The following is a 26,657-nucleotide window of genomic DNA, read 5'->3' as shown; positions in this document are numbered from 1 at the left end:
TAGTTCTGATGATTATTGGATTGATGTAACAACCTGTTAGTCAGGTTAAGTCATTGCATTTAAGTTGAAGTTTTACCCTAATTTCAATGTTTACAACGCGGATTGAAATTAGATGAAAACAGTACTGGTTGATGACTTTTTGCAAATCCAAATGTGTATTCCACATAGATTCCACATCACAATAGGTTGACTAATGACGTTGAAACAATTCAACCAGTGTGTGCCCAGTGGGTTTATTCTTCCGGGGGATTGCAACATTCAGCAGGCTATCTGATTCAAACCATTAGTCATGGCATTAGCTAGTTAGTTAACAATTAGGAAAAATAGATAACTTAATTATGACTATTATTGGAGATGTATATTTATGCATGCATTTAGAATATTTAAATAATTTTATTGCTAGCTGCTTTAATGTTTTAATCACGTATTATAAAAGTCAATTTTACAATCATGGATCAGAGATAGAACATTTGAAAAAGTCAGACAGATCAACATCAGAGTGGTATTTCTGGTCATCTGTTGTTCTTAATCACTGCAGGTGGAAAGAAGTTTTCATATTCTGATGGAACAGCAGATGAGGTGTCCACTAACCATGGCCTGCTATCAACACAGGAGGATTGTGAGTTCCACATTTATCAAAGACATTCATTTATGCTTCAATTGATAGTAGTTTGATATGAGGGTAACCATACACTTTCAATACAGTACACTCTCAAGTTAATTCTCAATGAAGATCTTTATTCCAACAAACTCACTCTAACTTCCCAAACCACTGTTGTCCATGGTATGTTGCTGATAGGCTCAGTGTAGTCTTGGAGAACCTATTCTGTGATTGCTGCTTACCAAGCTTTTTTGATTGTATGAAGGCACATGCTGTGACGGTGGTTGGTTTTATATTTAGTTTAGAGTCGAGAGTGGTGTGTGTTGCATGTGTGTATATGTATTTGCTTGTATGAGTACTACCACTGCTCTGTGTGTGTTTTTGGTTTTACCATCCTTGTAGGGACCAAACAAGGAACATTGCCTTAGGGATTAGGGCTCGCACACATCGCACCGAATGTGGATCCAGTGTTCATCTCCCTATCATTCAGCGCACTGTGTTTTCATTAGATTCTACTTGTAAAATTGGTGCTCACTCGGTTTCGCAAGTTATGTTCAGAGGTGCTAACGCTATTGTGTGTCTGAGCCCTTAAGGTTAGGAGTTAGGGTTAGGGGTTTGGGATTAGGGTTAAGGTTAAGGTTAGAGTTAGGGTTAGGGGATAGGGAAAATAGGATTTTGAAATTAAATCAATTGCTTGGTCCCCACAAGGATAGTAAAAAAAACATGTTTTTGTATGTGTGTGTGTGCGCGTGTGTGCGCGTGTGTGCGCGTGCATACAAGTGTATGTGTGTGTGTGGTGTGTGAATGCACAAGTGGGCGTGAGAAGTTGTGTGTGTTCACACGCTCTCATCAGTGGTGGAAAAAGTACCCAACCGTCATACTTGAGTAAAAGTAAAGATACCTTAATAGAAAATGACTCAAGTAAAATTGAAAGTCACCCAGGTTTAAAATATACTTAAGTATCAAAAGTAAATGTAATTGCTAAAATATACTATCAAAAGCAAAAGTAAAAGTATAAATCATTTCAAATTCCTTATATTAATTTTTGTAAAGCCAGGGGCAGACTCCAAAATTCAGACATAATTTACAAACGAAGCATGTGTGTTTAGTGAGTCTTCCAAATCAGAGGCGGTAGGGATGACCAGGGATGTTTGGTTGATAAGTGTGTGAATTTGACTATTTTCCTGACCTCAAAATGTAACAAGTACCTGAGTCTAGGTCAAGTCTAGGTCTAAAGGGCTCCTTAATAGCTTCGGCCCCAAGCCGTAAGACTGCTGAACAATTAATCAAATGGCATCCGGACTATTTGCATTGACCCCCCACCCCCAACACTTTTGTTTTTACACTGCTGTTACTCGCTGTTTATTATCTATGCATAGTCACTTTACCCCTACCTACATATACGAATTACCTCGACTAACCTGTACCCCAGCACATTGACTCGGTACCGGTACCCCCTGTATATAGCCTCATTGTTATTTTATTGTGTTACTTTTTAAATTTTTTACTTTAGTTTATTTAGTAAATACTCTATTTTCTTTAAACTGCATTGATGGTTAAGCACTTGTAAATTAGCATTTCACGGTAAGGTCTACACCTGTTGTATTCGGCACGTGACAAATAAAATGTGATTTTAAGTACTTTTGGGTGTCAGGGAAAATGTATGGAGTAAAAAGTATAATATTTTCTTAAGGAATGTAGTGAAGTAAAAGGTGTCAAAAATAGAAATAGTCAAGTACAGAAACCCCCAAAACGCTGTAAGTATTTTTACTTAAGTACTTTACACCACTGGCTCTCATCACACGCGTGCCTCAGATTCCTGTCAAGCAGAGGGGGGGTTAAACTGCGTCCCCCCTGTCCCATTCAGTCACTTTCCTAGTCAGGCAGGCAGAGAGAGTGAGAGGAGAGAAAGAGGTGAGAGGACAGAGACACTCTACTGCATTAAACCACACACTATAGCGGCAGGGCTAGGCTAATCCTTCTCTGCCATCTTGTCTTTCTTTCCCTTCTCCATTCACAGGCAGATCCAGGACCATGGCACACCATGAAGCACCCCATAAAGACCCCAGAAAGATGGGCATCGGCCGCTCCATCGCCGTGCTGACCTCCGGAGGCGATGCCCAGGGTGAGTGGGACGGTCGAGGGCAGGGGGGTTCCAGGGGACTGGTAGGGGGAAGCTACAGCTCCAGCTCCAAGGGCACGGGAAATATGAGGGAGGACAGACAGCCCAGAGGCTTGTTCTTAATCTGCAGGTGGCTGAGTCGGGCCAGAGTAGTATCAGTCTTTGGGAACAGTTCCCATTTGCATGTGGCAGCAGCAAACTGTGAGACGTTTTACTTCAAGTCAACAATTCCCATAATTCACGCTCAGAGCTCTCAGTGGCTCTCATGGAATTTGGAGTAGGAAAACAATAGAGTTTAGGGAGTTAAAGTAAGAAGTGATTTGTAAATATAATTTGTGTTGTTCAAAGTCATGGCTGTACTTCAGGGTGATGCATAGACTGACTATACTACAGAAATGCATAGATTTTTTTTCAAACTGAAATGTGTCACAGCACATATGTACTGTATCAACTAATAGAAAGCATGCCTCTTATTCTTGTGGTTTGAAGTCCAACTGTTGACAGGGTGGTTCAGTCACAGTTACAGTCACACAGTTTGCCACACCCACTACCAAATACACTGTAATGATTGTAGAATGAGGAGTTCTGATATTAAAATGATATGTTGTCACACTGTTGAACATATGAGATGTATTACATGTATTACATGGCACGTAAAGACCCCTCCTCTCGGTTGTCACCAAGATATCTTATCACATGGAAAGGGCAACGTGAAATTTTCCATCCAAGGTTTCCAGGGTCACCGGAGCATTCGCACTCGTTCACTACTCCCCACAAATTAAAAATCATTGGATTGGTGTAGGCATGGCTAGAGGGACTTTCCATAAACCAGTCATTTTGTTTTAAATCAATCAATGGAAGAGAACTAGTACACACATCAGGAGAAAGGAAAGATTATTAGGACATCCCGAAGCCTTCCCCCTGACCTTTAGCTGGATGATAAATACCTCCCCTTGGAACTTTGGGATGTCTGCCGCTGACCACATATGACCATATGTCAGGGAGCTGTCTGTCTGTCTGAACTTTACATCGTTATGGAGCTGGGTGGCTCGTGTCGGCTTGACGTTAATCCAAGGTTCTCTCTCTCTCTGTTTTTTATTCTATTTCTATACACCCTGGCTGCTCTGTTCTTTAAATATTCACCCGTATCTTTATCTTTCCTCCATTTCCCTCTTTCCCTCGCAATCTCTCAGTGTCTGGAGGGGGGTAATTTTAGAGGGGTGACCTTTCTGTCATATGACATGGAGAGGTGGAGGAGGAGGAATAGTGAAGTGTGCCACCCTATCCCTCCTCTATCCTCTCCCTCTTCCACCTATCTTTTTACTCCATGCATGTTGAAAGGGGAGACACTCTTGCCACCTCAACAGACTCACTATCCACATGTGTTGCCCTTTAGACTGGAGCTGGTGTATTGAGACAATGAGCTGGTAAAATGCACCTCTCTCCCCTGTCTCCCCTGTCTGCCCTGTCTCTCCTGTCTGTCCTGTCTGCCTTACTCTCCCTGTCTGCCTTGTCTGCCCTGCCAGTTCAGTGACACAGAGACATAGGCAGTTACATTCCAACTACATGCCCAGGAGAGCTTAAAAGTGCATTGTCATTCCAATTATGTGAATGTGACAGGAGAGCTCTTCAGTGTTCCACTATGCTATGGTTCCTCTCAGCCATACATGACGATCAGGGGCCCAAGTTATTCCTGACCATGTGAACTCACAGTCAAGCCCTACACGGGCATGCATTTTAAGCCTGAAACCTACCCTCTGGACCCTAGTACACGATTATCATCATGATCGGGTACATGTACATGCTTATTTGATGTTCAGTAAAATCACAAAAATTAGACGAGTCTGTTAAGAATGAAATGATAGAGTAAAGAGATACCAGCTGTTGTGAGGGTTTAACCTTGTCTGGGGTCCTGAACTGTTATTTAGCCCATTTAGCTTCCATATAAACCAGTCACTCTGGTACTAATGTGGCTGGCCCCTGGTGTTTCCTATAGACACTGAACAAAAATATAAACACAACATGTAAAGTGTTGGTCCTATGTTTCATGAGCTGAAATAAAAAATCCCAGAAATTGTCTCTACGCACAAAAATAGTATTTCTCTCAAATGTTGTGCACAAATTTGTTTACATCCCTGTTAGTGAGCATTTCTCCTTTGCAAAGATAATCCATCCATCTGACAGGTGTGGCACATCAAGAAGGTGATTAACATCATGATCATTACACAGGTGCATCTTGTGCTGGGGACAATGAAAGGCCACTCTAAAATGTGCAGTTTAGTCACACAACACAATGCCGCAGATCTCTTGAGGGAGCGTACAATTGGCATGCTGACTGCAGGAATGTCCACCAGAGCTGTTGCCAAAGAACTCAATGTTCATTTCTCTACCATAAGCTGTTTTAGAGAATTTGGTAGTACGTCGAACCGGCCTCACAACCGCAGACCACGTGTATGGCGTTGTGAGGGCGATGATTTTCTTATGTCAACGTTGTGAACTGAGTGCCCCATGTTGGCGTTGGGGTTACAGTATGGTATGGACAGGCATTAGCCAGGGACAACGAATACAATTACATTTTAACAATGGCAATTTCAATGCACAGAGATACTGTACCATGACAAGATCCTGAGGCCCAAGGATCTGTACACAATTCCTGGAAGCTGAAAATGTCCCAATTCTTCCATGGCCCGCATACTCACCAGACATGTCAGCCATTGAACATGTTTGGATGCTCTGGATTTACGTATACAACAGTGTATTCCAGTTCCCACCAATATCCAGCAACATCGCACAGCCATTGAAGAGGAAAGGGACAACATTCCACAGGCCACAATCAACAGCCTGATCAATTATATGCGAAGCAGACGTGTCGCGCTGCATGAGGCAAATGGTGGTCACACCAGATACTGATGTGTTTTCTGTTTTCTGATCCACGCCCCTACCTTTATTTTAAGGTAACTTTAACCAACAGATGCATATCTGTATTCCCAGTCATGTGAAATCCATAGATTAGAATTTATTTCAATTGACCAATTTTCTGTAACTTAGTAAAATCTTTGAAATTGTTGCATGTTGCGTTTATATTTTTGTTCAGTATAATTATGCATATGTCAAATTTGTAGCACACAGCATGAAAGCTTAATCACACTATGTGGGCGTCATAGTTCAAAACCACCTGTGCAGGTGGGACTGTGTCAGTGATGTTTAAACAACCATTCTGTGCTACAGGTATGAATGCTGCTGTGAGGGCCACAGTCAGAATGGGCATCTACACTGGGGCCAAGGTCTACTTCGTTCATGAAGTTAGTACCTGACTTGTATCCACCCCATCTCATCTACTATTTCATGTTACCCATACTCTATAACTGTTAAAGGTCCAATGCAGCCATTTTTATCTCAATATCAAATAATTTCTGGGTATCAATTAAGTACCTCACTGTGACTGTTTTCAATTAAAATTGGGAAATAAACAAAAATTACTTTTTAGCAAAGAGCAATTTCTCAAGCAAGAATTTTGCTGGGACTGTCTGGGAGTGGTGTCTTCACTATTATTCTACAATGTAGAAAAATAGTAAAAATAAAGAAAGACCCTTGAATGAGTAGGTGTGTCCAAACCTTTGACTGGTACTATATATAAAACACTGGAAATGTCACGTTTTTGACTGCACTGGGCCTTTAAATAATACAGATTACAATGGGGGTACTTCAACCTGAGCCTCAAACTCCACAGCACTGCAGGATTTACTACTCCATGGTACTTAATTGACTGATTAATGTTATTGCCCAGAGATTCCACCTACCTGGTGTCTCAAGTTTGAATCAATCCCTGATTAGAGGGGATAGGATGTAAACCAGCAGCGCTAAGGCCCCCAAGAACTGGATTTGAGAAAGGGCGATGTTACTTTGAATTTTCCATGCCTGTTACCTTAACGTAAAGGTCTGTCAGATAAGCCACCTCAGTTACCCTGAGTTTCACCTTAGATACTCCCACGACTGTGAGTGACAAGTTTGTGTCTTCGTCTCCAGGGTTACCAGGGTCTGGTGGACGGAGGTGACAACATCAAACTTGCCACCTGGGAGAGTGTGTCTATGATGCTGCATCTGGTGAGCACACATATTGTATACAGTATACACACACACTCACCCACACAAAATCACATGCATAGACAAAAAGCATGCTTGCACACACTCACACACATTCACCACATGCATTCAGAGACACACATGCATATAGACACACAGACACTCCCAGAAACATGCAAGCACATGCATGACACATACATACACATGAGCACACACACACACACACACAGACACACACACACACACACTCACTCACTCTCCAATTACCTCCACCCTCCCACTGTCTTGAGCTCTCCTTAGTTCCTGACCAAATGTAACCTTTCAGTGAAGGACGTGGAATCTGTCCTCTGTAACTCAAGCTGGTCCTAGACCAGTGACCCTCTTGCCAGGAGGAACTAATCAAATGTCAGAGTTCATTGGATTTAATGGGCTTCAGAAGGAGAGGTTGGGGTTTCATCTTCCTCCTTTCCTTTCTCTCTCTCCATTCTCTCTCTCTTCTCTCTCTCGCGCTCTCTCTCTATTTCTCTCTCTCCTTCCTTCTCTCTCTCATTCCCTCTCTCTCTCTCTCTCTCTCTCTCTCCCTCCTCTATCGCTCTCTCTCTCTCCCGCTCTTTTTGTGGTGTTTTTAGTGTAATGAGGATGGCTCATTAAAGTAAGACAAAAAGTATCTCCCTCTCTCTCACACGTACACACACACACTATATTCATGAACCACAATCTCTCTCATCGCTCTCTGCCTATAACCCACATTATTTCCTTCTCTACTTCCTCCTCCATCTCTCCCTCTTTTTTAGCCCAAATGAATGTGTTCTGTTGGCAGACTATGTGGGTTCTGTTTGTGTCATTCACTAATCCCGCCCCCTCTACTGTCTCTTCTCAGGGTGGAACTGTGATTGGCAGTGCCCGCTGTATGGACTTCAAAGAGAAGTGGGGGCGTCTGAAGGCCGCCTGCAACTTGGTCAAACTGAGCATCACCAATCTGTGTGTGATCGGCGGTGATGGTAGCTTGACTGGTGCCAACCAGTTCCGTACAGAGTGGAGCGAGCTGCTGGCTGACCTGACAAAAGGGGGTGAGATACCTGGGCCACCAACAAGACTACATTACCCAGCAACCTTCACTCAAAAGCACCCAACTAATATAAAACATAATGTAACCCACTACTACAACCAGTCACGTTTTAGATGATCAAATCAAATTTCAAATCAAATAAAATTTATATAGCCCTTCTTAGATCAGCTGATATCTCAAAGTGCTGTACAGAAACCCAGCCTAAAACCCCAAACAGCAAGCAATGCAGGTGTAGAAGCATGGTGGCTAGGAAAAACTCCCTAGAAAGGCCAAAACCTAGGAAGAAACCTAGAGAGGAACCAGGCTATGAGGGGTGGCCAGTCCTCTTCTGGCTGTGCCAGGTGGCGATTATAACAGAACATGGCCAAGATGTTCAAATGTTCATAAATGACCAGCATGGTCAAATAATAATAATCACAGTAGTTGTCGAGGGTGCAACAGGTCAGCACCTCAGGAGTAAATTCCATAGCCGCAGGCAGAACAGTTGAAACTGGAGCAGCAGCACTGCCAGGTGGATTGGGGACAGCAAGGAGTTATCATGCCAGGTAGTCCTGAGGCATGGTCCTAGGGCTCAGACTACACTCAATCATAGGACCTACTGAAGAGATGAGTCTTCAATATAGACTTAAAGGTTGAGACCGAGTCTGCGTCTCTCACATGGGTAGGCAGACCATTCCATAAAAATGGACCTCTATAGGAGAAAGCCCTGCCTCCAGATGTTTGCTTAGAAATTCTAGGGACAATTAGGAGGCCTGCGTCTTGTGACCGTAGCGTACGTGTAGGTATGTACGGCAGGACCAAATCAGAAAGATAGGTAGGAGCAAGCCCATGTAATGCTTTGTAGGTTAACAGTAAAACCTTGAAATCAGCCCTTTCCCTTAACAGGAAGCCAGTGTAGGGAGGCTAGCACTGGAGTAATATGATAAAATTTTTTGGTTCTAGTCAGGATTCTAGCAGCCGTATTTAGCACTAACTGAAGTTTATTTAGTGCTTTATCCGGGTAGCCGGAAAGTAGAGCATTGCAGTAGTCTAACCTAGAAGTAACAAAAGCATGGATAAATTTTCCTGCATCCTTTTTGGACAGAAAATGTCTGATTTTTGCAATGTTACATAGATGGAAAAAAGCTGTCCTTGAAACAGTCTTGATATGTTGGTCAAAAGAGAGATCAGGGTCCAGAGTAACGCCGAGGTCCTTCACAGTTTTATTTGAGACGGCTGTACAACCATCAAAATTAATTGTCAGATTCAACAGAAGATCTCTTTGTTTCTTGGGACCTAGGACAAGCATCTCTGTTTTGTCCGAGTTTAAAAGTAAAAAGCAGGCACTAAAAGTAAAAAGCAGCCATCCACTTCCTTATGTCTGAAACACAGGCTTCCAGCGAGAGCAATTTTGGGGCTTCACCATGTTTCATTGAAATGTACAGCTGTGTGTCATCCGCATAGCAGTGAAAGTTAACATTATGTTTTTGAATGACATCCCCAAGAGGTAAAATATATAGTGAAAACAATAGTGGTCCTAAAACGGAACCTTGAGGAACACCGAAATTTACAGTTGATTTGTCAGAGGACAAACCATCCACAGAGACAAACTGATATCTTTCCGACAGATAAGATCTAAACCAGGTCAGAACTTGTCCGTGTAGACCAATTTGGGTTTCCAATCTCTCCAAAAGAATGTGGTGATTGATGGTATCAAAAGCAGCACTAAGGTCTAGGAGCACGAGGATAGATGCAGAGCCTCGGTATGACGCCATTAAAAGGTCATTTACCACCTTCACAAGTACAGTCTCAGTGCTATGATGGGGTCTAAAACCAGACTGAAGCATTTCGTATACATTGTTTGTCTTCAGGAAGGCAGTGAGTTGCAGCGCAACAGCTTTTTCTAACATTTTTGAGAGGAATGGGAGATTCGATATAGGCCGATAGTTTTTTATATTTTCTGGGTCAAGGTTTGGCTTTTTCAAGAGAGGCTCGTCTTAGGAGGGGATTAGGTTATCATTCCTTATCATCTAAAAGCCAAACTGATCCATATGTGGCTCCTTATAGTGTACTTTAATGCCTCCTTGTGGACCCAAGTAATTTATCCAAAGTGACTTACAGTAGTTCTTGCATTTATTTTCAAATGGGTGGCCCCAGCTGGCATCAAGCCCACGACCTGGGTGTTGCAAGGGCTATGTTCTACCAACTGAGCCACACAGGACCACAAGTAGTGTATTAAATGTGAGAGTTGACTGCTAGTTTGTGTGTCTACCACCAGGAAAGATCTCAGCGGAGGAGGCTAAGCGTTCTTCTCATCTCAACATCGTGGGCATGGTGGGCTCTATCGACAACGACTTCTGTGGCACTGACATGACCATCGGCACCGACTCTGCACTGCACCGCATCATAGAGGTGGTGGACGCCATCACGACTACTGCACAGAGGTACACACATAACACACACACACACCAATATTAAGTCATTTGTGAACATGAGTAAATCTCTTTCACTTATTTCTGTTGACAGTCACCAGAGGACCTTTATCCTGGAGGTGATGGGCAGACACTGCGGGTGCGTGCCTGACTGTGTGTGTGTGTGTGTGTGTGTGTGTGTGTGTGTGTGTGTGTGTGTGTGTGTGTGTGTGTGTGTGTGTGTGTGTGTGTGTGTGTGTGTGTGTGTGTGTGTGTGTGTGTGTGTGTGTGTGTGTGTATGCCTGCGTACGTGCCTGTGCGTGCCTGTGTGTTCGTGCATGCGTGTGTGCATGTGTGCATCTGTGCGTGCCTGTGTGTGTATTAACATTGCTCTCTGTCTCCACAGCTACCTGGCCCTGGTGACTGCTTTGGCCTGTGGTGCTGACTGGGTGTTCATCCCAGAAATGCCCCCAGAGGAAAACTGGGAGGAACATTTGTGCAAAAGATTGATTGCGGTACCACACCTCCTGTCCTTCTCCCGCTATCCCTCTATTCTTCTATCCCTCAATCCTTTCTCCACCTCTTCTGATTGAGCCTCTCTTTATCTCTTTGACCCTCTCTCTTCCTTATATACTAACACACAAAACAACGCTCTCTCCGTCTCTCTCTCAGCAAAGGGGGCGTGGTTCTCGTCTGAACGTCATCATTCTGGCAGAGGGAGCCCAGGACCGTAACCAGAAACCCATCACCTGTGACCAAGTCAAAAATGTGAGATATGACATCCCCCAGTCAGTAGAAGCTGGCCCTAACCTCTGAAACAGGCTGAGATGGCGGTGATGAAGAGGGCTCGCGTATTGCTAGTTCCTGCTCTACTCTTTTTTTTTATGGCCCAATTTTAAAATTATTACTTTGCTTGCTATACTTATGCAAAAACATTAATTCTATTCTACCGAGCCATTTACTTTATGTTTGTATTATTTTATTATTTATTATTGTTGTTGCATTGTCCAGAAGGAACCTGCAAGTAAGCATTTTGTTGGATACCATGTGCATCCCGTATATACATTATGACTAATAAAACTTGAAACGTGGCCCAAATGGCATTTTATTCCCAATATAGAGAATAGGGTGCCATTTGGGACGCAGACACAGATTCCCTAATGGTTAAGGTTATAACGGGCTAGCGTAATGTGATCTGACAGAGGACTGATGCTGTAATCTCTCTGTGTCACTCTATACAGCTGGTATCCAAGAAACTTGGCTTCGACACCCGTTCCACTATCCTGGGACACGTACAGAGAGGTGGCACCCCCTCTGCTTTTGACAGAATCCTGGTAATCCATCTGTCTGTCACCACTTTGTGTCTGTCAATCAGTCTGTCTGTGCCTGTATTATTTTCACTCTGTTGTCTAATCTTTCTTGACCTTCAGGGTCATTATATAGTGCCTGTAATGTTCCTGTAATGATAATCAATCCTTTATTAATTCATTAATTAATTAATTAATTCTCTCTCTCTCTCTCACTCTCTCTCTCTCTCTCTCTGTCCCCCAGGGTAGCAGGATGGGTGTGGAGGCTGTGATGGCTCTGTTGGAGGCCACCCCAGAAACCCCAGCCTGTGTTGTCAGTCTTTCTGGGAACATGGCCGTCAGGCTGCCTCTCATGGAGTGTGTCCAAGTGGTGAGCTATACACCTATGCCACATCAAACTGTTATATTTCCTCTCTTATTGTTGATAAATCACCTTTATTATCTACAGAGAGTTCTATTTCCTTTAACTCTAACATTTTCATTCTCTCCTCACTCCATTACCCCCTCCCTCCCTCTCTCTCTTTCTCTCAGACTAAAGATGTGACCGTAGCCATGACTGAGGGGAGATTTGAAGATGCTGTAAAGCTCAGGGGAAAGTGAGCCTTTTACTTGGCTTCTTTTATTCCTTCTTTATTTGCGCTTTGAGAAAAAAAACGTTGGTAATTTTCTTTTCACTGTCTGTTTGTAGGAGCTTTCAGAATAACTGGGACACATACAAAATGCTGGCTCACGTAACCCCCCCAGAAATGAAGGTGAGTAACAGCAGCATTTTCTTTTTCTTGCTGTCTTGGTCACGTGTTTGGGTAACTGGTTGCACATTTGAAGGCGTTATAGAACTTTTTTCCAACAGTGTAGTTCTTATAATCATGTTGCGCCCAAAATACATCCTCTCTCTCTCCTGTTCTCCCACTCTCAGAGCAACATCAACATTGCCATTATAAATGTTGGCGCTCCCTGTGCTGGGATGAATGCAGCAGTGCGTGCAGCTGTCAGGGTCGGTATCATCCAGGGACACCAGATGCTAGCTGTTCATGACGGCTTTGACGGCCTGGCTAACGGACAGGTGGGTCATTCCACCTGAGGATTTCCTGTAGTGGACAACTTGTTAGGAGTCACTGGGTGCATCCCAATAATATATCCTATCTCTTGAAGGGTGCACTCCGTCACTACTTCCCACAAATTGTAGGGCCCGATTCCAATTTAGGAAATTATGTTTTTCTTACACACACCTTTCCTATGCACTTCTCAGTGAATGAGTGTAATGGGCTTTGCAGGCGTGGTTCCCTTGCAAACGTTGAATACATTTAATTCAAGTGCTGAAATCCCTTCCACTTGCTGGCAAACAGATTTTCTTGTTGAGTTTCCATTCAATAACATTTTCAGTACATTTATCTTAAGCCATCCCTTTAAATACGGTGTACCTTTTAGTTATATTTTTGTCAACAGACTCACTAGAATATATCGAGAGAACGGGTTCAGAATATTAGGGCTCAATGAAAGAAAGCCATCTAAATATATGCAGATTCATCTCCGTTTCAGCATTAATTGGTAGGGAAACATTTTCGTAGATTATTTAGGGTTAGGAAAGTATTTATGAATCATAAAAAACAGTTTTGGAGAGCTTTTACGCACGAAAGAATAGTGTACAATATTAGGCTATACTCTCGTTTGTTGCCTGCGCTAACTAAGGAACTGTGCTGTGTGATGACACGGCCAAGTTTTGCGCCATGTGTCAGGTTCAAACTGTTACGGCTTGGTCTGCGCTCCGAACGATTTAATTAGCCTACATGTCATGTTTATATTATCAACCGTTACTAATGATCCTCAGCAACAACCACACGGCCGTGACGGCGTTTACAGAGGAAGCAAATGAAGGTAAACGAAACAATGGAATTAAATGGAATGATAATGTAGTCTATACCAACTGAAGAGAACTAACAGTAAATCAGCAGTGTAATATGTGTTGTTATTAGGCCTACTGACAGTCGACACTGATACTGGCTAATATTCAACATGATAGAAATAGGAAGCAGAGAAAGTCAGGGGAGCCTATAATTAAGACAATCCAGAGTACACATTCCTCCAACTTAAAAGGCCATACAATTCAAATGATGCGTAATGGCACAGCATTTCAACTTTACTGGGGGAAGGTTGATATGCTGATATGCTTTAGTTTGCTGCCATATGACTGGTTTCATATTTGTCTCCCGCCATTAGAAGGTAAAATATATCTATAACAAGTGTCATTTATATTTACAATTCCCTTATCCAAACAGATTACTCATTTACCCATCTCTTTTCAATAGCTCTTATCAAGTTGTAAATTACAGAGCATGAAGAATGGTGTTATTTATATTGTAAAACAATTAAGTAGATGCTTTTTCCACTTGGAACCGGTAGGTTCACTAGACCTTATTCATGGTTTCCTGGCACATAAAGGGGGTGGAATTATTATGGAATTAAGTCAAGGTCAGAATACGGTGTATCTGTACACACACCTCCACCACATCTTCATTTTTTTGATGCCAACCAAAATGAATAGCAGGTGAATAGCACGCTATTCTCATGCTTAAGTTCAAGGTCAGAAAAGGCATAGAGAGAAAAGTGCATAAAAAGGGAATTCCATTCCATTTACGCACGCTTAACTCGGGTCAGAATCGGGGACTTAAAGCATTGGATTGGTGGAGGCCTGGGCTAGTGGAGGTTTCCACCATTTCTTATACTAATCATTTCCTTTAAATTCAGCGAAGGGAAGTGAACAAGTGACATCATCAGGAACATCAGTTCATTGCCAAGTTGTTGCACAGCTCAACACAAATGACACACACGCATGTGCACACGCACGCACGCACAAACATACCATACTCATCTCTCTTTCCTCTTCTCCAGATTGAGCCTATCATCTGGGCTCAAGTGGGTGGATGGACTGGGAAGGGAGGGTCCAATCTCGGTACCAACAGGTGAGACATCTCCACAGAGCCCACACACCAGTATGTAGTGCCTCGATGTCTTCCTGACCATGTGACCTGTCCAGGAAAAGCTAAAAGTCACGTGTTTAGGATGAACCCAGGGCCCTAATTATAGGAATAGAAGCTTCTGTTGACAGATTAACCAGATGGTCACATTTAACTCTCTGTTTCTCCTCTCTGGTGTGAAGACACCTGCCAGGTAAAAACATTGAGCAAATCAGCCTGAACATTACCAAGTTCAACATCCATTCTCTGATCATCATCGGAGGCTTTGAGGTGAGGATCGAGGGGTAGGATTGGAGAGAGTGTTATGATGGTTCACTGGCCCACCGTCATGACACTTCATAGAATCGGTCCTTAAAGTATAAGTGTACAAATATTATTGATTGAAGATATTCATTAAGTATAAGCACTATAGTTGACGAACTATTAGTATCATGAATATTGTCATGTCTGTTGATGCCTAATCCAGATGTTGATGCCGTTGTCTCCTTGTCAGGCGTATCTGGGTGGTCTGGAGCTGGTGACAGCCAGGGAGATGTACGAGGAGCTGTGTATCCCCATGGTGGTCATTCCCGCCACCGTCTCCAACAATGTTCCCGGATCGGACTTCAGCATCGGAGCTGATACCGCCCTTAACACCATCACCATGGTCAGACATATCCTGATGCTTCGTCACTTTACCCTGCCTTTATGTACATATCTACCTCAAATACTTCATACCTCTGCACATTGATCTGGTACTTATACTCCCTGTATATAGATTCATTCTTGTGTATTTTACATACTCTGCACCGTTGGGAAGGACTCCTAACAAGCATTTCACGGTAAAGTCTACACCCATTTAATTCAGCGCATCTGACAAATAACATTTGATTTGACACACACACACGCTGTACCCCAGATAAACACACACACACACACACACACACACACACACACACACACACACACACACACACACACACACACACACACACACACACACACACACTGTACCCCAAATACACACATGCAGGCAAACACACACTCACACACACACTGTACCCCATACACACAAAGGTTTAAATACACATATGACAATACCCAGACACACATCCCTCCTCATACTTGCCCCTCTCTCTCTCTCTCTCTCTCTCTCTCTCTCTTTCTCTTCTTTCCTCTGCCAGACTTGCGACAGGATAAAGCAGTCTGCTGCTGGCACTAAGAGGAGAGTGTTCATCATTGAGACCATGGGGGGATACTGCGGCTACTTAGCAACCATGGCTGGCTTGTCATCTGGGGCTGATGATGCCTACATCTATGAAGAGCCTTTCCATATCCGTGACCTAGAGGTCAGAGGCCATACGCAGAATAACAAAGATGGATGGATAGATTATGTGGTATATTTCAGACATATCCCAAAAAATGGGGACCTTGGGCTGTTGAATCATGGTTTTACTGTTGTATTGTTTTATTGCAGCTGAACGTGGAGCATCTGATAGAAAAGATGAAGACCTCAGTGAAGAGAGGCCTCATTCTCAGGTGGGTGTGCTCTCCTCAAAAACACATCCTTGCCTGATATCCCTCAGACATTATCATTCTCTTGTTTTTCTTGTTACTACAACTAACAAATTATGTATTGTCTTATAATAATACTGCCCTCCTCCTGCCCACAGGAACTCTAATGCCAATGAGAACTACACCACACAGTTCCTCTACAACCTGTACTCAGAGGAGGGAAAGGGCACGTTCGACTGCAGGATGAATGTCCTAGGACACATGCAACAGGTCTGATGGACGCTTCTTCTAGCTGTTTCATGGCCTCAACTCTAAACCTGTAGCTAATATTTCTGAAGTAATATAAGGATTCCAGGGTTTTTCTGGATCAAAAAGGGGCTTAGGTGGTGGGTGTGGCGGGGTGTGTGGCAGGGGGCGTGGCAGGGGGCGTGGCAGGAGGTGTGGCAGGGGGCGTGGCAGGGAGTGTGGCAGGGGGTGTGGCAGGGGGTGTGGCAGGGGGTGAGGCAGGGGGTGTGGCAGGGAGTGTGGCAGGGGGTGTGGCAGGGGGGTGTTGCAGTGGGTACTGTTGGCCCTTGGTTGCATTTTAACGATCAAAATATATACTGTTAAATGTATTGTTGTTGTTTTTTTATTATTTTCCCTGACTGTCAAATTTTTATTTTGGTGATTGTTAGTTCTCAAAGATAATTATATATATATACAGTATATATTAGGTCCATTATCTTTTCCACATACTTTATATCTGGTTTTAGTTGTTTTAGTTAATACCGAAAGCGTTTTTTCCCATCCCTAAAAGGTTTTGTACACTGAGTTCCTAATATTGAGTTGCACCACCTTTTGCCCTCAGAACAGCTTCCTTTCGTCTGGCATGGACTACACAAGGTGTCGAAAGCGTTCCACAGGGATGCTGGCCCATGTTGATTCCATTGCTTCCCACAGATATGTCAAGTTGGCTGGATGTCCTTTGTTTGGTGGACCATTCTTGATACACACGAAAACTGTTGAGTGTGAAATCCCAGGCAACGTTGTAGTTCTTGACACACTCAACCTGTTTTTTCCTGGCACCTACTACCATATCCTGTTCAAAGGCACTTAAATCTCTTGTCTTGCCCATTCACTCTTTGGTGCTCTTTGGTGCATTCAACTGTGTCAAGGCTTAAAAATTCTTCTTTAACCTTTCTCCTCCCCTTCATCTACACTGATTGAAATTACATCAATAAGGGATCATAGCTTTCACCTGGATTCACCTGGTCAGTCTATGTCATGGAAAGAGCAGGTGTTCTTATGTCTTGCACACTGCTCAAAAAAATAAAGGGAACACTTAAACAACACAATGTAACTCCAAGTCAATCACACTTCTGTGAAATCAAACTGTCCACTTAGGAAGCAATACTGATCGACAATACATTTCACATGCTGTTGTGCAAATGGAATAGACAACAGGTGGAAATTATAGGCAATTAGCAAGACACCCCCAATAAAGGAGTGGTTCTGCAGGTGGTGACCACAGACCACTTCTCAGTTACTATGCTTCCTGGCTGATGTTTTGGTCACTTTTGAATGCTGGCGGTGCTTTCACTCTAGTGGTAGCATGAGACGGAGTCTACAACCCACACAAGTGGCTCAGGTAGTGCAGCTCATCCAGGATGGCACATCAATGCGAGCTGTGGCAAGAAGGTTTGCTGTGTCTGTCAGCGTAGTGTCCAGAGCATGGAGGCGCTACCAGGAGACAGGCCAGTACATCAGGAGAGGTGGAGGAGGCCGTAGGAGGGCAACAACCCAGCAGCAGGACCGCTACCTCCGCCTTTGTGCAAGGAGGATTAGGAGGAGCACTGCCAGAGCCCTGCAAAATGACCTCCAGCAGGCCACAAATGTGCATGTGTCTGCTCAAACGGTCAGAAACAGACTCCATGAGGGTGGTATGAGGGCCCGACTTCCACAGGTGGGGGTTGTGCTTACAGCCCAACACCGTGCAGGACGTTTGGCATTTGCCAGAGAACACCAAGATTGGCAAATTCGCCACTGGCGCCCTGTGCTCTTCACAGATGAAAGCAGGTTCACACTGATCACGTGACAGACGTGACAGAGTCTGGAGACGCCGTGGAGAACGTTCTGCTGCCTGCAACATCCTCCAGCATGACCGGTTTGGCGGTGGGTCAGTCATGGTGTGGGGTGGCATTTCTTTGGGGGGCAGCACAGCCCTCCATGTGCTCGCCAGAGGTAGCCTGACTGCCATTAGGTACCGAGATGAGATCCTCAGACCCCTTGTGAGACCATATGCTGGTGCGGTTGGCCCTGGGTTCCTCCTAATGCAAGACAATGCTAGACCTCATGTGGCTGGAGTGTGTCAGCAGTTCCTGCAAGAGGAAGGCATTGATGCTATGGACTGGCCCGCCCGTTCCCCAGACCTGAATCCAATTGAGCACATCTGGGACATCATGTCTCGCTCCATCCACCAACGCCACGTTGCACCACAGACTGTCCAGGAGTTGGCGGATGCTTTAGTCCAGGTCTGGGAGGAGATCCCTCAGGAGACCATCCGCCACCTCATCAGGAGCATGCCCAGGCGTTGTAGGGAGGTCATACAGGCACGTGGAGGCCACACACACTACTGAGCCTCATTTTGACTTGTTTTAAGGACATTACATCAAAGTTGGATCAGCCTGTAGTGTGGTTTTCCACTTTAATTTTGAGTGTGACTCCAAATCCAGACCTCCATGGGTTGATAAATTTGATTTCCATTGATAATTTTTGTGTGATTTTGTTGTCAGCACATTCAACTATGTAAAGAAAAAAGTATTTAATAAGAATATTTCATTCGTTCAGATCTAGGATGTGTTATTTTAGTGTTCCCTTTATTTTTTTGAGCAGTGTATATTATTTTTTCCCTGGAATCAATTTATGTATATGCTCATATGGGAATAACTCTCTCTCATGATCTATCTATCTTTCTCTCTCCCTCTATCTCTCTCTCTCTTGCTCTCATGCTTTCTCTCTCAATGTCTCTCTCTCTTTCTCTGTGTCTCACCACCAGGGTGGAACCCCCAGTCCCTTTGACAGGAATTTTGGTACCAAGATGGGATCCAAGTCTGTCCTGTGGCTGACTGACAAGCTGAAGGAGTGCTACAGACACGGTGAGGATCATTGACACGCTGGACCAAATGTCTTCAAGCAGATGGAATTGACTTCATTTCTTCGATCACCTCAATACTTTTCCCATCAAGAAGCACAATGTCTTCATAACTTGCTCTTGTCACGTTCCTGACCTGTTTTCTGTTATTTTTGTATGTGTTTAGTTGGTCAGGGCGTGAGTTGGGGTGGGCATTCTATGTTTTGTGTTTCTATGTTTAGGTCACTTGTAATTAGCCTTATATGGTTCTCAATCAGGGACAGGTGTTTGACGTTTCCTCTGATTGAGAACCATATAAAGGTTGGCTGTTCACAATGTTTGTTGGTGGGTGATTGTCTTCCGTGTCTGTATGTATGTTCGTACCACACGGGACTGTAGCGTTGGTTTGTAGTCTGTACCTGTTCGTGCGTTCTTCGTGTATTTGTAAGTTCTCATGTTTTAGGTCAGTCTACGTCGTTTTGTTGTTTTGTAATTTTCCAAGTGTTTTTCGTGTTCGTCTTCGTCTTTAAATAAATTCATTATGTATTCACAACCCGCTGCATTTTGGTCCGCCGATCCTTCTCTCCTCTCCTCGTCCGAGGAGGAGGAAGAACTAGACTGTCGTTACAGCTCTCTATAATGCATTTACATAGATTCATGACCTTCTGTGTCCACTACCCCCATCCTGGTCCTAGATGGGTGTTTAATCCAACTCCTCTGACTACTATTGTCCTGCCATGAGAGAGGAGCTGGATAAATCCCATATAAACAGGTCTGGGATCAGCCAGGCTACTGCACTCCTATACTGATGCTGGCCCTCTTTGTGTCCCCAGGTCGTATCTTTGCCAACATGCCAGACTCTGCCTGTGTGCTGGGCATGAAGAAGAGATCCCTGGTCTTCCAGCCCCTGGCTTCCCTCAAGGACGACACTGACTTTGAGTAAGTCCTAGTCATCCCTCTATTTCCACACTTCCTTCTCTTTCTCTCCTCCTTCTCCCTCCTGATTGTGACTATTCTTTATGTGTTCCACATTGAGTTCAATTGGGTTTGACTGACGACCAATGGTAGTTAAGTTGAAAGTGCTGTTGTCTGGAAGTCTGTGCCAATCCATTTAGAACCATTAAATGTTTCTTTGAACAGATTGCTCACAGAAAGCCAGCCCAGGTTCCTTCTAGCATTTCCCTTGTTATTTTTCCTCTATATCCTGTTTTCTTCCTCTCATCCCTTTGTCCTCCTCCTCCTCGCTCCCCTCTTCCACCACCCTGTCTTCTCTCTCCTCCCCCTCTTCTCCCTCACTCCACCCTTCCCTCCTCCCTCCATAGGCACCGTATCCCAAAGACAGAGTGGTGGCTGAGGCTAAGGCCCATCCTGAAAATCCTGGCCAAATATGACACTGTGGAAATGGACACCTCTGAGGTGGCTGCCATGGAGCACGTCATCAAGAAGACAGGCCTAGTCAAGGGGGGCAAAATGTAAACAAACAAATAAACACACACACATAAACACAACCTCACATAAACAAACACATACCGACCCTTGGTATTGCATCTCGGCCCACCCACTCCTATGAAGAGAAAGGGATGGTAACAGTCAACCATTCAGTCAACAGATGTGTGTAGCATCTCAGTGTAGTCCTAGTGGTTATGAGGAAGAGACTGTACATACAGTTTGTTGTGTGGAGCTTTGAACTGTTCTACATCACAGAAGTCATTCTACACCATTCTGCAGAAACCCTGCAACAATACTGTGCAGATCTCTCAGTGGAGTCAGTCTAACACTTTTATCTCAAAGCCACAAAAACACTCTCTGTGTGCTGTTTCCTGTGTCTGGCTCACTGCTTTCTCCCCTGTTTGTATGGCAGAACAGTTTACAAAATGAAGACTTATTTCTTGCATTGAAACTGAACTAGGATATGTAATAAAACTGCTTCATTTTTTGAGGTTTTATTTGTTTTTTTGCTACACACATGACATGATGAAAGATAATGTCAAATTTACTATGTTTAATGAATATCGAATATTTAGTGATAAAAGGGTAACAATGTATTGCATGGAAAATGTGACTCATTTTGTGGGGCTTTTTACCACAATAACTTACATTGTCTTTTATTAAAATATTCCTAATAGGCTGACTAAGTACAGCCAACCCCAATAATAAAATTATTATGCATTTAGTAATTGAACAAATACCAAATGTAAGGTATGGGTTCGAAAAGGCTAAATGGCTGATTGGTAACAATGATGATGATGATGACTGACAGAAGAGATGAAGACCGTGGCACCTGCTAGTGCAAGGTCTCCTGGTTTCTATGAGTCATGAAGCTTAACCATTACCATTTCCCTCTTTACTCTTTCTCCTTCAGTTACAAATGTAATAAAGTGTACCAAACGTGTGTGTAAAGTGTGTGTGTGTGTGTGTACACAATATGATGACCTCTATGTAACTACAGGTATTCTCCCAGCCAGTCAGAAAAGTTGCACTAAGTAATCTGCAGTCTGTGGTTTGTGCTAGTCAACGTCTGCTCCATTTCAGAGCCAGACAGGTCAACTTCCTTCCCAGAACATCTGCTGTGTGTGTATGTGTGAGAGAGAGAGAGAAAGAGAGCATATCTTGAGGGCACTATGGTGTTGAACGCTGAGCTGTAGTCAATGAATAGCATTCTCACATAAGTGTTCCTTTTGTCCAGGTGGGAAAGGGCAGTGTGGAGTGCAATAGAGATTGCATCATCTGTGGATCTGTTTGGGCGGTATGCAAATTGGAGTGGGTCTAGGGTTTCTGGGATAATGGTGTTGATGTGAGCCATTACCAACCTTTCAAAGCACTTCATGGCTACGGACGTGAGTGCTACGGGTCTGTAGTCATTTAGGCAGGTTGCAGCTCCTTCGCATAGAGTTGATCAGGCTGTTGATTGTGGCCTGTGGAATGTTGTTCCACTCCTCTTCAAAGGCTGTGCGAAGTTGCTGGATATTTGTGGGAACTGAAACACGCTGTCATACACGTCGATCTAGAGAATCCCAAACATGTTCAATGGGTGACATGTCTGGTGAGTATGCAGGCTATGGAAGAAATGGGACATTTTCAGCTTCCAGGAATTGTGTACAGATCTTTTCGACATGGGGCCATGAATTATCATGCTGAAATATGACGTGTTGGCGGTGGATGAATGGCACAACAATGGGCCTCAGGATCTCATTACGGTATCTCTGTGCATTCAAATTTCCATCAATAAAATAGAATTGTGTTCGTTGTCCGTAGCTTATGCCTGCCCCTACCATAACCCCACCCCCACTATGGGGCACTCTGTTCCCAACGTTGACATCAGCAAACCGCTCGCCCACACACCATACCTGCTGTCTGCCATCTGCCCGGTACAGTTGAAACTGGGATTCATCCACGAAGAGCACAGTTCTCCAGCATGCCAGTTGCCATCGAAGGTGAGCATTTTCCCATTGAAGTCGTTTCTGATGCCGAACTGTAGTCAGGTCAAAACCCTGGGGAGGATGATGGGCACACAGATGAGCTTCCCTGAGACGGTTTCTGACAGTTTGTGCAGAAGTTCTTCGGTTGTGCAAACCCACAGTTTCATCAGCTGTCCGGGTCGCTGGTCTCAAACGATCCCACAGGTGAAGAAGATGGATGTAGAGGTCCTGGGTTGGCATGGTTACACGTGGTCTGCGGTTGTGAGGCTGGTTGGACGTACAGCCAAATTCTCTAAAACGACGTTGGAGGCGTTTTATGGTAGAGAAATTAACATTAAATTATCTGGCAACAGCTTTGGTGGACATTCCTGCAATCGGCATGGCAATTGCATGCCCCCTCAACACTTGAGACATCTGTGGCATTGTGTTGTGTGACAAAACTGTATATTTTAGTGGCCTTTTATTGTTCCCAGCACAAGGTGCACCTGTGTAATGATCATGCTGTTAAATCAGCTTCTTGATATGCCACCCCTTTCAGGTGGATGGATTATCTTGGCAAAGAAGAAATGCTCACTAACAGGAATGTAAACAAATTTGTGCAACAAATGGTGGACTCCCCCAAATGGTGGACTCCCCCGAGTCTGGCTTTGACGCCATCATGCAGGCAGCTGTCTGCCAGGTAGGACTGTCATACATGACCAAACACAGTTACCTCTGTATAGAGGCTAGGATGTCTACAACCAATGCGGTCCCAGAGCATTTAGTAGTAAATACGAGACACTCCATTTTGTATGATATGTTACAAATTGCAATTCATACGATATCTTACGAATTTGCAAAATGTACGATATGCTACGAATTTTCAGAAAGTATCATATGTTACAAATTCCATTTTGTTGTGGCTAATGTTCATTAGCTAGGTGGCTAACGTTAGCTAGGTTAGGGGTTGGGGGTTAAGGTTAGGGTTAGGATTTAGATTAAATGGTTAGGGTTAGGGGAAGGGTTAGCTGAAATGATTAGGGGAAGGGTTAGCTAACATGCTAAGTAGTTGCAAAGTCTAAAAAGTAGGAAGTAGTTGCAAAGTTGCTAAAATGCTAAAATTGTCCGTAATGAGATTCAAACAAATTATATACGGCCACCCATCCAATCCGACCAACCACCCTCCTTTCGTTTTTGCCTTAAGTAACCTTCCGTCTTATGAAACCATACCAAACGTTACATATCATATTAATGTGAATGCCCCAGATTTACATTTACTATGTTACGTTTAGTCTAGGAGACCAGTCTGCTACAACGTATGTCTACAATGTCCATTTCTATTTCTCTCCCTTTCTCTCTCTCCCTCCCTCCCTCCAGGGTGTGATTGGTTGGAACAATGTCACCCGGATCCTGGTTTACACGTCAGATGACACCTTCCACATTGCCGGGGACGGCAGTCTGGCTGGGATATTCAAACCTAATGATGGGAAGTGTCATCTCAATGGCAGTGGCTTCTACGATGGCACTAAATATGTGAGTTATCAACAGAGGGGTGGGATGATCAACACTTAGAAGACGTGAGCTTGTTTCAGTGACATTTGTTGTGGAAGAGCTGGGCAACTACGACGCCTTTCTGTGGTTATTTAATCCACTTCCTATGTGTCTAAGGACTACCCATCGGTTGGCCAGCTCGCCAGGGTCCTGGCAGCCAATAACATCCAGCTCATCTTTGCTGTCACCGAGGACAGTGTTGCTGCCTACAAGGTCAGGACTGACAGGAGAGATAGTTTGTTAAAGCAAATTACAAAAGTTCACAAAATGTTTAACCTCTGTATTTCTACCTTCGCCCGTCTCTCTCTATTGTGCCCATACCTAAACAAACACACATACTGTATACACACACACTTCTCTAGGCATTGAGTAAACTAATCCCTCAGTCAGTGCTGGGAGTCCTGAAGAACGACTCCAGCAACGTGGTCCAGCTCATCTTAGAGGCCTACAATGTGAGTATCTAAACGGTCTCAAGCCTAGAACACAGTTGACAATAATTAGTGCCAAGCTACTGCAAAATCGTGAAATACTTCAATGGCAAAAGGCTGCAATGACCAATAAAATGCGTATTCAAAAGAGGACATAAAATCATGTCTGTGGTTATGGCCATGACTCACACAGCAGACTAAAAAATTAGAACCAGCTCCCATACGTATTTTCACTGGAATCCCTGGCCTCATGGTTAGCTAGTGACGGATATAGTGTGTGCTATGCTCTCACGGGTAGAAAAATATACTGGCAAATTATGTGTCAATCTTCCTAGTGGTAAAGTTAAGGTTTCATACATGATAGACCTACATTTCTCTAGGAATTTAAGACATTTAGGCCCAGAGAAATATAAACTACTTTTGAAATGTATTACTTACAAACAAACGTATCACTGTGGCTTTGCAATGAAATTCCATTTATTGGACACATAGACAAAAATGTAACATCATCAACTCTCCTATCTATAGTAATGCATATCTGTTCACAGAACCTGTCCTCCACTATCTTATTGGAGCACCATGGAGCCCCCTCAGGTCTGGACGTGACCTACAGATCCCACTGCACCCCTGCAGAAGGGGACAACACCCCGTGGCAGAGGGGCGCGTGCATGAACGTCAAGCTCAACAAGCAGGTCTGGCACAAAGAAGGGGTGGAGGGAAAAAACAAGATGTGAACAAGGAGAGCAAGGCTCATGTCTTTAATGGATTTAGTCATGTAATATATGTAGTTATGTAATAGTTGTTCACTTGAAGTCAATGGCTGAAAACAACAAAAAACAGCATACACTGGGTTTATTTAATGGTATACTGTATAGGACTTGTGTTACAGACCTATTTATTGTGTACAGACCTATTTACTCTCCCTTGCGCCCAGGTTGACTTCACAGTGAGTCTGAATATTTCAACGTCTGAAGGAGAATGTCTGAAGGAGAAGAAGCAGTTTTTCCTCAAACTTCAGGGCATCAGCGAGACCCTGAAGGTCTCCGTGGAAACCCTGTGTGACTGTGACTGCCATGACAGAGAACAGCAGTCCACACACTGCAGTGAAAAGGGAACGCTCAACTGCGGAATCTGCAGGCAAGTCCTCAAATTATGACGAGAACTCACAGCACCTCCTGGTTGGTGAGATAGAGAACTGTGCTTACAAATTGCACACAGTAAGGGAAACAGCTGCAGACTGCAGTTTAACTGTTACCACATAGCAGTAAACAAGTTTCTATAGTTAAAGAAATGTATCAAATATAAAAGTTCTCACAATCAAAACTTGAGGGGATTCAAATTAATAGTTTTCCATTGTTACAGTGATTAAAGTGTTTTTGAGGTACTGATGAGTAGGGCTAGAAGTCTTCCCTGATTACGTGATCTGACCAGAAAAAACTCCTAGCCCAAATTAAGTCCCAGAATGTTCTGTTTTTTTGTTGTTTTACCCAATTCTTTTCATTGTTTTTGTAAAATGCTGTGCCCTTTAGCTGTGACGAGGATCACCTGGGTCAGAGGTGTGAGTGTAAACGGCCTAAGGACATGATCTCTGCCGACTCTATGGACGCAACATGTCCCCAAGACAGCTCCTCGCTGCTATGCAGCGGGCACGGGAGCTGTGAGTGTGGCATATGTGTGTGCCAGGGCACCCACCGTGGTGATTTCTGCCAATGTGATGACAACAGCTGTGACCGCCACAACAACATGCTCTGTGGTGGTGAGTAAACTAAAACAGTTAGTTCAGGCCATGCATTTTGATTGGTTAAGAATGTGTTCCTTATAGCTGCACCTTATTGCAGACCATTTTTCAGCTGTGTTTGACAACATTTGCCGCGTGACTGTGGCAGTGTGGAACATGTAAGTGTCATGACATCTACACAGGCTCTGCGTGTGACTGTTACCACCCTCACCGACCAGTGCAGGACTGCTGGGAAGCTGTGCAATGGCCAGGGAACATGCCAGTGTAACCAGTGCCAGTGCAACAAAGACTGCTTTGGCATGAACTGCTCAAAGATTGCTAATGCATGCGCAAAATTCCTGTGAGTACAAGACAATAACTTAGTCATTTTGGATTGAGTTTCCAGGTTGCCA

The 26,657-nt window shown here is 43.8% G+C and overlaps 1 protein-coding gene across 3 annotated transcripts; it reads left to right on the top strand.

Moving 5' to 3' along the window:
- The first annotated feature begins 2,668 nt into the window (after positions 1 to 2,668).
- Positions 2,669 to 21,085, top strand: LOC120065739 (ATP-dependent 6-phosphofructokinase, muscle type-like). Of its 3 annotated transcripts, XM_039016828.1 has the most exons (22): positions 2,669 to 2,726; positions 5,952 to 6,025; positions 6,750 to 6,827; positions 7,687 to 7,876; positions 10,133 to 10,298; positions 10,381 to 10,425; positions 10,672 to 10,780; positions 10,938 to 11,033; positions 11,507 to 11,599; positions 11,817 to 11,942; positions 12,104 to 12,168; positions 12,261 to 12,324; positions 12,489 to 12,635; positions 14,462 to 14,532; positions 14,730 to 14,817; positions 15,041 to 15,193; positions 15,711 to 15,875; positions 16,004 to 16,065; positions 16,200 to 16,311; positions 19,076 to 19,175; positions 19,984 to 20,089; positions 20,473 to 21,085. In XM_039016828.1, exons 1-22 carry the CDS (start codon positions 2,675 to 2,677, stop codon positions 20,624 to 20,626), a joined length of 2,316 nt encoding a protein of 771 aa, XP_038872756.1. In that variant the 5' UTR covers positions 2,669 to 2,674; the 3' UTR covers positions 20,627 to 21,085. The 3 variants fall into 3 exon arrangements, with proteins under 3 accessions (XP_038872756.1, XP_038872755.1, XP_038872757.1); XM_039016827.1 differs by lacking the exon at positions 5,952 to 6,025 and having other exon boundaries at positions 2,718 to 2,726; XM_039016829.1 differs by lacking the exon at positions 2,669 to 2,726 and having other exon boundaries at positions 12,261 to 12,339; positions 12,495 to 12,635.
- The last annotated feature ends 5,572 nt before the right edge of the window (positions 21,086 to 26,657 follow it).

Source organism: Salvelinus namaycush, chromosome 20 (genome assembly GCF_016432855.1).
Source record: "Salvelinus namaycush isolate Seneca chromosome 20, SaNama_1.0, whole genome shotgun sequence".
Classification (NCBI taxonomy): Eukaryota; Metazoa; Chordata; class Actinopteri; order Salmoniformes; family Salmonidae; genus Salvelinus; species Salvelinus namaycush.
Note: the sequence above shows the minus strand (reverse complement) of the source record. Positions and strands in the feature narration are given on the sequence as shown.